General features: G+C 42.5%; 1 protein-coding gene across 1 annotated transcript; it reads left to right on the top strand.

Moving 5' to 3' along the window:
• Positions 1-6139: 6139 nt before the first annotated feature.
• Positions 6140-14957, top strand: LOC134007677 (cytochrome b-245 heavy chain). Its single transcript, XM_062447295.1, has 13 exons — positions 6140-6222; positions 6303-6395; positions 8401-8511; positions 8764-8848; positions 9011-9156; positions 10042-10223; positions 11394-11526; positions 11625-11717; positions 11886-12139; positions 13096-13258; positions 13553-13699; positions 13827-13951; positions 14119-14957. Exons 1-13 carry the CDS (start codon positions 6178-6180, stop codon positions 14234-14236), a joined length of 1695 nt encoding a protein of 564 aa, XP_062303279.1. The 5' UTR covers positions 6140-6177; the 3' UTR covers positions 14237-14957.
• Positions 14958-15350: the final 393 nt, after the last annotated feature.

Raw genomic sequence — 15350 nt, 5'->3', positions numbered from 1 at the left:
ACACCCGACTACATCAAGTCTCTCCTGCAGCCTTACACCACCACCCGCCACCTATGGTCTCTTCAGACAACTGCCTGGTGGTCCCACCGCTCAAGAGCGCCCGGTCCCAACAGAAGCTCTTCTCCTGTCTGGCCCCCCAGTGGTGGAACCAACTCCCCACCTCCATCAGAGACACTGACTGTCTCCCCACCTTCAAGAAAAGGCTCAAGACGCACTTGTTCCGGGAGTACAACGGTACTTAGGAATGGTTTGCTGGACCGCATTTTAGTTTCCTCAAGGATCACAATGACTCTTGCTTAGAGCCTTGCTGCTCTTGTTGGTTAGTGGTAACTTATTTAACCCTCGTGCTGCCTTCGGGTCACATGACCCAAAGGTTCATAATGAACCATCGTTGTGTTTACCCAATTTTACCCAATACAAAAACAAATAAAAATAATTTTCTTTTAACCTTCGCAATGTGGGGGGTCTGAGACAGCCCAACTGTTAAAAGAAAATGCTTCACTTTGTTTTGTATGCGGTAAAGTTGTCGCAATACGACGGTGGGTCACAATGACTGATGGGTCAGAACGACCCGAAGATAACACAAGGGTTAAATTGTTGTACTCGCTGTGAAATATTTTTTACTGTTGCTTGCTTTTCTACAGGTACACTTGCACTTATAGCGATTCATGTTGTTTAATTGTAACTTGTTTAACTACATGCTCTTATGGTTCTTCCCTTTGGCACTTATTTAGGTTGTTCACAATATGTGCTTCATGTTTTGGCTACCCGCAATGTTTTTGGGGATATCTTGTTATTATCAGTGACCTATGCACTTTGTAAAGCTCTCTCTTGGAAGTCGCTTTGGATAAAAGCGTCTGTTAAATGAATAAATGTAAGCTGCCTCAGCACACAGTCAGGCCCAACCATTGACGTCAGCCACATGAATGAGCGTGCACAGTCTATTAGTCAAACCTACAGAAAATCACAAACAAATCTTGACCTTTTGCTGCTTATTAGAGACAGTGGAGATGCCTCAAGGGCCCTGTGCATCCAACCCTGTGCATCCAACCCTGTGTATCCAACCCTACTCCAACTGTTGTTGTTGATAAGACTGGCAGGGTACGAAGGTTAACTAACGAGACACACAAAAGCTTCCAGTGACTCAGTCTCACTTGTCTGAGGACCAAAAACACAGATTACTGATTGTCTTCCTTTTTTTTGTAAACTAAAAAAAGAAAAAAGTTTTAATTGTAAAAGTGTTACTAGCAGAATTAAATATTACTAAATAAACTGAACCATTTAGGGTCACTTGATTCCTATGATCATAAAATTAGTGCACTTCGTTAGACCAGGGTTGCACACGACCAACAACCTTGTCCTTAATGAAAGGAGCAGGGTGTGATGTCATTGTGGGGAAACAGATTACATCGGATCTCCTTTCCCAGATCAAAATGAAAATTCCTGGAAAGTCTTTGAGCTAAATTCCATCCCCATGGTTCTGATGAAATCCCTCATCTGGGTACATATGCTTTCCTGTTTGAGACTATTGTTTAATTACATTTTGTTGTTGTTTTCAAGGAACAGTTATTTCAAAGTTATTTTTAAACATAAGTTAGTCTGTGCTTTGTTGTTCACAGTTACCAAGCAGCTATGTCTTACGTAACACAAAATCATGCATAACATTGATTGAAATAGGAGAGGATTAGCAACCAGTTTACTGTAGGTGGCAACACTTTACTGTAGGTGGCAACACTTTACATTAAGATTAGATAAAACAACCATGTACCTGCTGGGCATACTTATATGGTAAATAGGGTTAGGGTTGGTAAATATAACCTTGATGTCAAGTGTTGCTGTCAAGCTGAACATGTCTGTTCTCTGCTTTGTCTTTACAATAACATATTGATGTTGCCCACTCTCATAAAAATAGCTTCAAAGTGGGTTCATGCCTGGACCCAACATGGCTGCACATGAAGGATAGTCATAACCATCTTATTATCTGTCTATTACTATCTGTGTTACCCAGCAAGGACAGGGCTCTGGGTTCCATTGGTCTGACCTGCATCCCAATCAACCAATCAACATATATCTTTACCAATTAGCACAAATCTAGAACCCGTCTGAATCTATTAGGAGATATTAGATAGAAGATATTAAACTATACACTATTGCAGATGCTTGCATGTGGGAGACTAATACTGAGACATTCTGAACTGACTGGGTGTATGAGTATATTCATATTTCAACTTAATGTCTACAGTTTCACCGAAATCAATAGGAAGGTTCAAATTCCATGAATCTGCTTACTGATTTCCAGGCTAGACACTTTGTGAAACCTGCACTTCATCAGGACGCACTTGATGTGTTGTCCTGCCCGTGTGACGCAGGGTGATCATGACCCTAGACACACAGGCGGTTATGCTGGTTAATGTTGATAACCATAAATATCTAAAAGGAGGAGGAAGGATGTGGGTTGATAATTAATTTACTTTGAACAAGGCTAAATATAGAATGAGTTTTAAGTGACAGATATGAGCTGACAGAATGGGTCCAGACTTCCTCTTCATCCTCCTCCTCTTCCTCCTCCTCTTCCTCCTCCTCTTCCTCCTCCTCTTCCTCCTCTTCCTCCCCTTCCTCTTCCTCCTCTTCCTCCCCTTCCTTCCCTTCCTCTTCCTCCTCTTCCTCCCCTTCCTCTTCCTCCTCTTCCTCCTCTTCCTCCTCTTCCTCCTCTTCCTCCTCTTCCTCCTCTTCCTCCCCTTCCTCTTCCTCCTCTTCCTCCTCTTCCTCCCCTTCCTCCTCTTCCTCCTTCCTCCTCCACAAGCACACACATCAGCAAACACACTAGCCACCCAAATCAAATTTGTACCCACATGTGACCGGATATATGCATGTGTGTGTATGTGTGTGTGTTCTGAGGTCTGAAAGAGTAGATTTGAGCACATGAAAGGTGTGAATATGACCTTTTTTATATTATTTACTTGGTCAATGTAAATGTCACTATTCATGTATGTATGATGTATTATGTATTTTAGTTAAGATCAGCCTGCCCAGAGACTACGGGTGAAAATTAGCTCTTGAGCTAAAACCTGCTACTATGCATCTCTCCTCTTGAGGTTAATGTTTATTGTACGCTGTCCCTGTTTCTTTAAATAAATAAATAAAGTGATGATTAAAACCTAGTCAAACGTGCTATAAAACAGTACACCCAATGGGGAAACAGTAGTCAGTCATGTTGCTAGGTAATTATGACCATGTTAAGGAATTCTTTATAGGCTGAGAACAGACACAGCACCGCCTAGTGGCCATTTCAGAGCAAGCCAGCCACGTCTTCACCTCATGCGCAACTGTGCACCAACCAACGTCAGGATGCACAACTCCCAACCCTGCAAATTAGGTCTTTAGGCCTTGCCATCCTGTCGCTTCTTAACCCTGTAGTCTATGTATTTGCACATATAAGCCTGCAGGCAGACACTGCTCATTTAAGGAGTGTTCTGAATATCAACACAGACGCCGTGCTCGTGCTTATAGGTTTAACAGAAACGCATGCTAACCCTTGACCCCAACACATGTTTAAGATGTCTTCACTGATTGAAAGGCCGTCGTATTAGTGGCGGTCCTAGCACATTTGGCGCCCCCACATTTGGGGGGGGGGGGAATAGCGGGAGGGTTTATTTCATTCGATGGAAATTGCAGCCCCCCTCTTCATGCCGCCCGGTTCGCCCGCCTAAAACCGCTACTGCGTTGTATAGGCTACTCTTATAGAAGGTGTTAACTGATTTCCTGTTCTCAAACAGTATTACAAATTAAGGCTATTGTAAGACTGGAGTTTCACATCCTCTGTGGAAATGCTTGACTTCTGCTGCATGAAAATCATTGTGTCGCCATCTTCCATAACTTCCTTACTAATACTTATCTGGTTCAAACATGGACTTAAGAAATGTAGATCCCACACAGGTAACAATTCAATGTAAGTGTGAAGTGTTCCTAACATGTTTTATGAACTCAAAACATTCTCATTTGTTAAAGCATTATTCAGAAGAAACTTTATTCAACTATTCAACATTTTAAATTGTTTTTGCCTGTTTATCACAGACCAAAATGCATTTGAGCGTTTTATAAAGGCATTACCTGAGATTGGGTTACGGTACAGACAACTAATTGGAACTATTGCACATAACCAACAGCAAACATTGTTCAGTATAATAAAGACAAATGATCCATACAAACTGTTTGTATGGATTTGGAGTAGCCTACTAATTTTTTTAAAATTGTATATAATTCTATTATACATTTGATTGAGTCAAACCTCAATCTGCTAAACCTGAGTGGCAGGAGGTTCCAATCTCCTCAGAGACACACAGCAGATTCCACAGTCAAGGTCATTTTTATTATCCCACAAATATGGGAATCTGTCATGGATCCAGACATGAGCAATCAAGCGATGTAGGTGGGTCAATATCACTATAAAGTGCCTTTGGTAGTGAAGGTTGGTCCTCATCAGAATCATGAACATAATCATGAACATAATGCAAAATAATGAAATTCTGAGGTTTTATTATAAATGGCCAAACATTTACACACATACAAGTACAATGATAAGTCTCTTGAAATGTGTTTTTCTGATTTTATTTTAAAAAGAATTGATTGGATGTATGTGATTTTGGCATGTCCCACACGCTGCTCAGCTAACTTCAGTAAATGTAAAAAGTGGTTAAATGACATAAAATTAAAATACTTTTTGAATGTACTTATTGTCCTCAACAAGTTATTTAATAAAACAATTTTATTTTCATAATAATATTAAGCATTTTGCATGTGTCCCTGAAATTACTGTCCACCCTGTCATTATTGGGTAAACGCCCCTTTAAGAAACCAACTGACATCCCCTCCCCAACATCTGCTGCCACACAGGAAGTATCTACACTTATATTTCCTAATTTTCATCATATTGTGTTTGTAGTTGCATGTTGTCAAGCTTAACATGTTCACCCTGTCATTGTGAAATATTAATTAATATAAAAACTTTTCATAAATTCTAAATATATATTTTAAACAGTGCACAGTCAGCTTCAACAGTGAATCACTTTGCTAACCGCAGGTACACCATGTGTTCATTAAATGCTAACTTTAGCCAAAAATTTCCACCCTGTCATGGACAAATTCAATTGGGTGGACAATGACAGGGTGGAAATGTTTAAGGGTAGACATATTTTATGGTTTGCTTGTATATTGTCAGCTTGCAGTTAATTTATAAAAAATGCTTGAGCTTGACCAATATGCATTTCTAACAGCCTTAGGTGTCCTTAATACAACACATATGAAATGGAAATGGAAATGGAAAATCTCCGATTTCTATTTTGGAAATTGTGAAGTCTCAAAGGCACTTTATGGTGATTTTGACCCAGGTCCCTAAGTTTAAATCTGCATTGTCTTTTAAAGACCTTGAAACAGTTATTCATGCTTTTATCACTTCACATTTAGATTACTGTAATTCCCTTTATGATGGTCTCCCCCAGTCCCCACTCTCCCATCTTCAGATGGTGCAGAATGCTGCTGACAGAATGTTTTCATCCACTAGGAGGTTTTACCACATTACCCCAGTCTTGGCCTCTTTGCACTGGCTTCCTGTACAGTATAGAATACATTTTAAAATGTTATTGTTTTTAAAGCTCTTAATGGACAGGCCCCTTTGTATATCTTGGACCTCATACAACTACATGCACCTATTAGGTCACTGAGGTCTGCGGACAAACTACTTTTATACACTTGTATACTACTTTTATAGCACAAAGTGTTCTTTATAAATAAAATGTACTTACTTACTTACTAACTAACCCTTAACACATCAGCATTCTCCTACATAGCACCAAGGACATCTGTCTCTCATTGCTTCTACATTTGGTACTATAACCTTTCTTTTGGAATCTGCTTTAATGCTTCAAGATCAATGAAGATAATGTAATTGAACACCTTTGATGGGAATGACAGGCAAAAATAGATCAAGTCACAACACTAACCCTTCGATGGGAATGAAGTCGATGCTGTCTGTGAGGGAAACCCTTCCTTGTTCATGCAGCCTGTGGTCGTAACGTTAGAGCACTTCCTTGTTTGTTGGATTATTAGAGACTCCTCATTCACTCTCACCACATTCTGCCTCTCCTCCACACACACAGTATCTCTGTCTGTTCTCTCAGAATGGGTAGCTTTGTTGCCAACGAAGGACTCTCCATCTTTGTCATTGTGAGTTTCTAACTTTGGGACATTTGTCCACATTTCTGCTTTGTTATTGTAGTTTTAATAACAAATATATTTTTCCTTAGCTGGTGTGGCTGGGGCTCAATGCCTTCCTGTTTGTTCATTTCTACATGGCCTTCCTGACTGAGAGGTGGTTCTACACCAGAGTTCTCCTGGGGGTGAGCTTTTCACAATCATCTTTCAAAAAACTACATTGTATATACACATGGTTTTTGTACATGTATTTACATTGTGAAGAATGCAATAATTAACAGGATATGGCTAATATAACACAGGCTTATTTGTTACAATTTAGGTAAATAAAAACTTCTTAAATTGTATTTGCTAAATGTTCTTGCATTGTACACAATGCAATAATGAACAGGAAATACCTAATATAACACATACTTAATATAGTTTAGGAAACAACTTCTTAAATTGTACTTTTCTTTTGTGCTGTGCCCAATTAACCAAAAAGTACACAAGAAATACAAACACCAAGTGTTGATGTATGAAGTCTGCAGTGAAACTGTCTGATACTGTCTGAGTACACTTGTTGACTGGAGCTGTCTGCCAGGTGGTCACGACGGCAGAAGTGAAACTTTCAGGTGTTTCTTTTCCTGATCGTGTGTGTGTTTCTGGTCATGTCTGTTTCTGCATGTTATTATGTCTCTCTCACTCCCTTTTCAATTGATTTGATTCTATAAAAAACTATTCACAAGGATATCAGAAAAAGTGTACTATGTTAGACGTCAAGAAAAAAAACAACATTAAAAAAACGTTATTAGGGCACTATGACTCATTATACAAAATCTTCTTGTGGATGTTTGGACAGTTGGGCTGTGCTGTTTGATGGCGTTGTCCTGAGTGTGTCCCTTGTGCTGTTTGATGGCGTTGTCCAGAGTGTGTCCCCTGTGCTGTTTGATGGCATTGTCCTGACTGTGTCCCCTGTGCTGTTTGATGGCGTTGTCCTGACTGTGTCCCCTGTGCTGTTTGATGGGGTTGTCCTGAGTGTGTGCCCTGTGCTGTTTGATGGGGTTGTCCAGAGTGTGTCCCCTGTGCTGTTTGATGGCGTTGTCCTGACTGTGTCCCCTGTGCTGTTTGATGGGGTTGTCCTGAGTGTGTCCCCTGTGCTGTTTGATGGGGTTGTCCTGAGTGTGTGCCCTGTGCTGTTTGATGGGGTTGTCCTGAGTGTGTGCCCTGGGCTGTTTGATGGCGTTGTCCTGACTGTGTCCCCTGTGCTGTTTGATGGGGTTGTCCTGACTGTGTGCCCTGTGCTGTTTGATGGCGTTGTCCTGACTGTGTCCCCTGTGCTGTTTGATGGGGTTGTCCTGAGTGTGTGCCCTGGGCTGTTTGGTGGGGTTGTCCTGAGTGTGTGCCCTGGGCTGTTTGGTGGGGTTGTCCTGAGTGTGTGCCCTGGGCTGTTTGGTGGGGTTGTCCTGAGTGTGTGCCCTGGGCTGTTTGGTGGGGTTGTCCTGAGTGTGTGCCCTGGGCTGTTTGGTGGGGTTGTCCTGAGTGTGTGCCCTGGGCTGTTTGGTGGGGTTGTCCTGAGTGTGTGCCCTGGGCTGTTTGGTGGGGTTGTCCTGAGTGTGTGCCCTGGGCTGTTTGGTGGGGTTGTCCTGAGTGTGTGCCCTGGGCTGTTTGGTGGGGTTGTCCTGAGTGTGTGCCCTGGGCTGTTTGGTGGGGTTGTCCTGAGTGTGTGCCCTGGGCTGTTTGGTGGGGTTGTCCTGAGTGTGTGCCCTGGGCTGTTTGGTGGGGTTGTCCTGAGTGTGTGCCCTGGGCTGTTTGGTGGGGTTGTCCTGAGTGTGTGCCCTGGGCTGTTTGGTGGGGTTGTCCTGAGTGTGTGCCCTGGGCTGTTTGGTGGGGTTGTCCTGAGTGTGTGCCCTGGGCTGTTTGGTGGGGTTGTCCTGAGTGTGTGCCCTGGGCTGTTTGGTGGGGTTGTCCTGAGTGTGTGCCCTGGGCTGTTTGGTGGGGTTGTCCTGAGTGTGTGCCCTGGGCTGTTTGGTGGGGTTGTCCTGAGTGTGTGCCCTGGGCTGTTTGGTGGGGTTGTCCTGAGTGTGTGCCCTGGGCTGTTTGGTGGGGTTGTCCTGAGTGTGTGCCCTGGGCTGTTTGGTGGGGTTGTCCTGAGTGTGTGCCCTGGGCTGTTTGGTGGGGTTGTCCTGAGTGTGTGCCCTGTGTTGGCAGGATGCCCTGTCCTGGGCGAGAGCTCCTGCCGCCTGTCTGAACTTCAACTGCATGCTCATCCTGCTCCCCGTGTGTAGAAACCTTCTGTCTTTCCTGCGCGGGACCATTCAGGTGATCCTCAACTTCATGTTGTGTTTTTCTCACACACTTGTATTAATGTATAGTCTGGTCTCTATTCCAATGAAGTCTTGTGAAATAATATGAATATATACTGTAGTACAATACAAACATCTCAAACCGTAAAGACCTGTTTTGTTCTAAGACACGTTTTAGTAAGGTCATTTTGAGAAGGTATTGACAAGTGATACAGTAGTGTATAAATGCGTACTGATGACTCTGTGTGGATATTTAAATTGTGTTTAGTGTTGCAGCCGTACAGCTGCCCGACAGCTGGACCGAAACCTGACGTTCCACAAGCTGGTGGCGTACATGATCGCCTTTCACACAGGTAGTCCTCCACACACAAACACTACTCTAGGAAGGGTTTTTACTTTGTGGTATTTGCAAGCTTTCGATCGTCACTTTAATTTATGAATATGTATTTATTAACTAAAATATATTATTCAAGTTTTTCAAAATCTCTCTCTCTGTTCCTCTCTCCGGGGGCCAGCGGTCCACATCGTCGCCCACCTGTTCAACTTTGAGTGGTTCATGGACGCGCAGCTGCTGCAGAGCAGCCAGCTGCCATATGTCCTCTCTCAGATCGGTAACGGGGACAACGCCTCCTATCTGAACCCAATCAGAAGCAACCAGACTGTAAGTCATTAGTCTTCATATGAAACTTTCATAGAAGATTTTCTTGTGAAATGTGATGCTTAGAAAAGTACCTAAAAAACCCACAAACCATAGCCAGACAGGCTCAAATATAAATACTATGATTAAACACTATATCAGTTTGTCACTTCATCACAATATAACTCTCACCCATCATATTACCGTCTGGATTTCTTCACTTATTCCCATGGTACCGATTCCATTTCAATCATGTGACTTACAACTTCTGCACGTGTGATTAACCCTTGTGTTATCTTCGGGTCATTCTGACCCATCAGTCATTGTGACCCACCGTCGTATTGCGACAACTTTACCGCATACAAAAACAAAGTGAAGCATTTTCTTTTAACCGTTGGGCTGTCTCAGACCCCCCACATTGCGAAGGTTAAAAGAAAATTATTTTTATTTGTTTTTGTATTGGGTAAAATTGGGTAAACACAACGATGGTTCGTTATGAACCTTTGGGTCATGTGACCCGAAAGCAGCACGAGGGTTAAAGGTAATTAAGCACACTGATTGTGTGCACGTTTGTGACATGGTGATCTATGACTGTGTCATCAGCAGTGAAATAAAGGTCGAAGGGAATTACTCTCCATGCTCCCAACAGGCATAATTCATTACTCAGGCTGTATGCAACATTAGCTGCCTTTAACCTAACCCTTTATGCAACAATGGAAGTCCATCTATTCCTAATCAACATTTTATAGACAGACTTAAAAATATTGTCACCTCTTGCAAGAAAATGAACACCAATTTTTTTTAACAAAGCCAAATAAAAAAATGTATGACACACTTGAGTCAGTACTACAATAGAAAAAACATTTTGTAATTTACAGACGACTTAAAACCTAATTTCTCTGTAAACAGAACCCTACTATTGTGATGTTCACCACAATCGCTGGTCTGACGGGCGTGGCTATCACCCTGTCTCTCATCCTCATCATCACCTCATCCATGGAGGTCATCCGGAGGTCGTACTTTGAGGTGTTCTGGTACACCCACCACCTCTTCATCATCTTCTTCATTGGCCTGGTTTTCCATGGATTTGGGTGAGTCGGATGGCTCACAACAGGTTTAGTAGCATCAGTTGGAATCCGAAAACACTAACAATACATCTCATAGTAACGTACTATACTAACAACACATCTCATAGTAACATACTATACTAACAATACATCTCATAGTAACATACTATACTAACAATACATCTCATAGTAACGTACTATACTAACAACACATCTCATAGTAACGTACTATACTAACAACACATCTCATAGTAACATACTATACTAACAATACATCTCATAGTAACGTACTATACTAACAACACATCTCATAGTAACGTACTATACTAACAACACATCTCATAGTAACATACTATACTAACAATACATCTCATAGTAACGTACTATACTAACAACACATCTCATAGTAACGTACTATACTAACAACACATCTCATAGTAACATACTATACTAACAATACATCTCATAGTAACATACTACTAACAACACATCTCATAATAACATACTACTAACAACACATCTCATAATAACATACTACTAACAACACATCTCATAGTAACATACTACTAACAACACATCTCATAGTAACGTACTATACTAACAACACATCTCATAGTAACATACTATACTAACAATACATCTCATAGTAACATACTACTAACAACACATCTCATAGTAACGTACTATACTAACAATACATCTCATAGTAACATACTATACTAACAATACATATCTGTAGTATGGTCTTACTGCTGACAGTTGTAAGTTTAAATGTGTAAAGTATAAATGCTAGTCAATCTGTACACTGCACACAAAACCTGCAGTTTTACTATAGCTATTACTGGATCATATAGAATAGTTTTATTATAGTTCTTGAAAAGATAGAAAATGTTTTTAGACGCCAAACATCGCTACTATGGCTAAGTAGTCTTAGCAGAGTTAGAGCTGAAATGGGTTACCTCCGGTTCTGCAGTATTATTCAGCGTTTTGGCAGTTATTTCACAAAGTAGAAGGTGAAAGGTTGTGATGGATGAGTTACAACACAATGGATACGTGAACAATGTGAGCTGACATCTACATGTGTCTAGAGACATTCAGAGGTCTACTAACACCTCTGCATGTGTGTGGGATGGGTTACACCAAGAGGACACTGTGGGATGTGGTAACATGACCTGTGACTTGTCTGGAGCACAGGCGTATTGTGAGAGGACAGACAGCCAGCAGCCTGGACGAACACAAACCGCTGCAATGCAAAGACCAGTTTGAGGCCTGGGGGCAAAACGGAACCGTCTGTCCTCAACCTCAGTTTGCTGGGAACCCCCCCATGGTGAGAACGCTCTCCAGTCTCTTACACATGACATGTTTACACTCCTGAGCCAGGCTCTAGATCTGCTGTCTGAGAACCGTCCTCTGGCCTTGTTGCAGACATGGAAGTGGGTGGTGGGCCCCATGATCCTCTATGTGTGTGAGAGGCTGGTGCGTTTCTTCCGCTCCCGGCAGAAGGTGGTCATCACCAAGGTCTGTCTTCTTCAATGTTTCATATTTTATATGTTTTTAGCTTTTTTCTGTAAGCAGTGTACAAATTGCGCGTATGGAAAGTACAGCAGGTAGTTCCGTCAGTATTTCAGTGTTCTGAGTCACCTGAGTCAGTCTCCCGCTGAAAACGTCCTGGTGCTGATCCCCCAGGTGGTGATGCACCCCTCCAAGACCCTGGAGCTACAGATGAAGAGGAAGGGGTTCAGGATGGAGGTGGGTCAGTACGTCTTCATGCAGTGCCCCTCTGTCTCCAGCTTGGAGTGGCACCCCTTCACCCTCACCTCGGCCCCCGAGGAGGACCACTTCAGCGTCCACATCCGCATCGTGGGTGACTGGACGGAGGGCCTCTACAAGGCTTGTGGAGGCGACTGTGCGGCGCCCCAGGACGCCTGGAAACTGCCAAAGTACGTTTCTTTACAAACTGTATGTTTGTAAACATGACTGTATGTTTTACAACACCCCCCTCTCCCTGTGATCATTTTCTTTTCTTGTTTTTATGTTAAAATGTGTGTGCGTTTAATTGTTTTACAGACAAAGTGATGTGTTATTGTGTGATTGTGATGTAGGATGTGCAGGGAGAAAATACATTCCAATCTGTGTGTTTAAAGCTGTCCTAACCACTGAGGCAACGGCAGTTGTGGGATGCGGCGGGTTATGTTGTAACAAAGAGAAGTTGTTATCAGGAAGGATATTAAGTGGAAAGGATTTCGTAAGATTTCAAAAGTTCCCATGATTTCCATACAGCAGACTCTACTGACCTAGAGGAGGAAGAAGGTTTAGAAGCCACTTGAACCTGTGGAAAGTAAAATGACAGCCCTAACCTAACCCTAACCCTAATGACAGCCAACAGGAGATCAAATGACCACGAGCTGGTCGAACTTCCCATCATTCATTTCCTGCAGTACTTCCAAGATGTACTATTTGCATCTCGCTTTGGACGAACACAAAACACTCATGCAAAATAATTCATATCTACACAACGTCATTTTTATGCACGGCCGGAATCAAACCGGCAATCTTCTGATTACTAGCCCGATTCCCTAACCGCACAGCCACCTGACTCCCTGTCTAACCTTCCAGAAAACGTTTTAATGGGTTACAGCCGGGACAGTCTCAGAAATGTATCATGCCCATAAACATATACTTCCAATAAATAGCTACAGAATACAGGACACATTTTCTCTGATATACATTTGTATTTGTAAATGTAGCTAACAATGAAATAGATATGCTAAACAGTTTTACACTTTATACACAGACATGAACATAGTTCAGACTGAGTAAATAATCCAGGATCTGAAGCACAGCTCTGACAGCGGCAGTGTTTTAACCAGCGCTGCTGTGCCCCTCGCCTGCGCAGGATGGCGATCGACGGCCCATTTGGCACCGCCAGTGAAGACGTCTTCAGATACGAGGTGGTGATGCTCGTGGGTGCTGGCATCGGGGTCACTCCCTTCGCCTCCATCCTCAAGTCAGTGTGGTACAAACACATCCAGAAGAACCAGAATGTCTTCACCAAGAAGGTGAGCTTGCTCAGAGGCAATCTGTTTCATCCAATCAGGACTGATAATGAGCTGATAATGTATATTTTTTATCTTGTATCGTCCAACCTATTGATAGGTTTTCTTTTTAGCAGTGTATTCTAATGCCGTGGTAATACCACACCCGCTATAAAGGGGGCCTGCCATGCCAAGCAGAACTCACCACACTGCACTGCATATTTATTACCTCGGACAGAACGCGTCGCATCAGACTCGTCCCATCATGTCCCAGCCTGCTGATGTCTGACTTCTGCCCTCCGATGTCTTCTGTGTCAGATCTACTTCTATTGGCTGTGTCCTGAGACCCAGGCCTTCGAGTGGTTTGCAGACCTGCTGCAGTCTCTGGAGGGCCAGATGACAGAGAAGGGGATGGGTGACTTTCTCAGCTACAACATTTACCTCACCAGGTGGAAAGAGACTGAAGTAAGAAAATACAAACTCACAACACATAAATAACTTGCATGTAATAGTTAACATAGCAGCCTCCTGAGACCACTCAGTAGTATCCACGTCTTTATGATTAATTAATAATAATTATTCAATGTTAAAGGCAGCTCACTTCAGAGTTCACCATGAATCTGAGAGCGACCCCATCACCGGTCTGAAGCAGAAGACTCTGTATGGGAAGCCCAACTGGGACAGCGAGTTCAGCTCCATCGGAACCAATCACCCGGGGTGAGTGTGTTCCCATGGAAATGGCTCCATGGAAACAGACACCGTTAGGTCAATTGACCTATGGTGATGTGCAAAAGGTGATATGAAGTATTTCATGAAAAATTATGTTGCTATATTGTAACACTGGTCGTGTGTGTGTTTGTGTGTGCGTGTGTTTGGGCCTGCAGGAGTAAGGTGGGGGTGTTTCTTTGCGGCCCCACCCAGCTTGCTGAAGCTCTGGGGAAGCAGTGTCAGTCCCACACGGAGGGGGGCGTGAAGTTCATATTTAACAAAGAGAACTTTTAGCTTCCACAGTCTCCCGGGACACCAACTGGGACACCAACTATAACACCAACTGGGACACCATCTTCTATAACACCAACTTCTACGCCATCCCCTTCTACGACACCAACTTCTATAAAACCACTTCTGCAACACCAAACATATTTAATATGAGTGACAATATTGGTTATAATGTCATGAATACATGTTGGCTTTCTTGCATAAATGTGGAACTTCTCTGTATTTGCACAAATATGTGGAACTTCTCTGTATTTGCCAACACAGCACAGAAACTGGAACTTGAAAGTCTGTGTTGAAAATGTCTTCCCTTTTCTTAATAGTTTATGTTTTTGGACAAACGTGTTGTGGGATGTGAAGCTAGTGAGAGTAGGTTTAACTGGAAAAGGAATGAAAGATCAGAGCTTCAGCTGGTTGGTAGTTTCCATCCATCTGTTGCAGAGACAGTGCAACAGATGTTCAAACCAGGTCAAATCAAACAACACAGACAAAAAAAACTATGAACTGAAATGATCTGATGAAATAATCTGATGAAATAATCTGATGAAATAATCTGATGAAATAATCTGATGAAATAATCTGATTAAATAATCTGATTAAATAATCTTCTGTCTCGAATCAGCCCTCTGTTCTGTGCATCTCTGTTCTTCTTCTTGAACTTGTTGACCTGGAAAAGACTTGAGGATCAATCATTGTTTCTTCAGTCTGTGATCAACAAAACACGTGAAAACGTATACCTCTCCGGTCTCCTTGCACCCTATTGCCCCGCAAGGACACTTAGATCTCAAGATGCCGGCTATCTGGTGGTTCCCAAAATTAATAAAAAAACAGCTGGAGGTAGGGCGTTCTCATATAGAGCGCCTCTTCTCTGGAATAAACTACCCGTCTCAATTAGGGAGTCTGATACTGTTTTGACGCTTAAAATTAGGTTAAAAACGTTATTGTTTAGTCAATTCTACGACTGTTAAAGGTAAGTATGTTACTAGTTGGAGGCAACGGGGGACGGGTTGTTTCCATCCTTATTCTTTAGGTATAACTTATTTTAGAGTTCTCTTCCCCTGGAACAGATTTCATGTTCCAAATGAGGGGGGCTGTCGCTGTCTTGGTGTGTGGGGTTGCA

The sequence above is a fragment of the Osmerus eperlanus genome, chromosome 21 (assembly GCF_963692335.1).
Source record: "Osmerus eperlanus chromosome 21, fOsmEpe2.1, whole genome shotgun sequence".
Taxonomy (NCBI): Eukaryota; Metazoa; Chordata; class Actinopteri; order Osmeriformes; family Osmeridae; genus Osmerus; species Osmerus eperlanus.
Note: the sequence above shows the minus strand (reverse complement) of the source record. Positions and strands in the feature narration are given on the sequence as shown.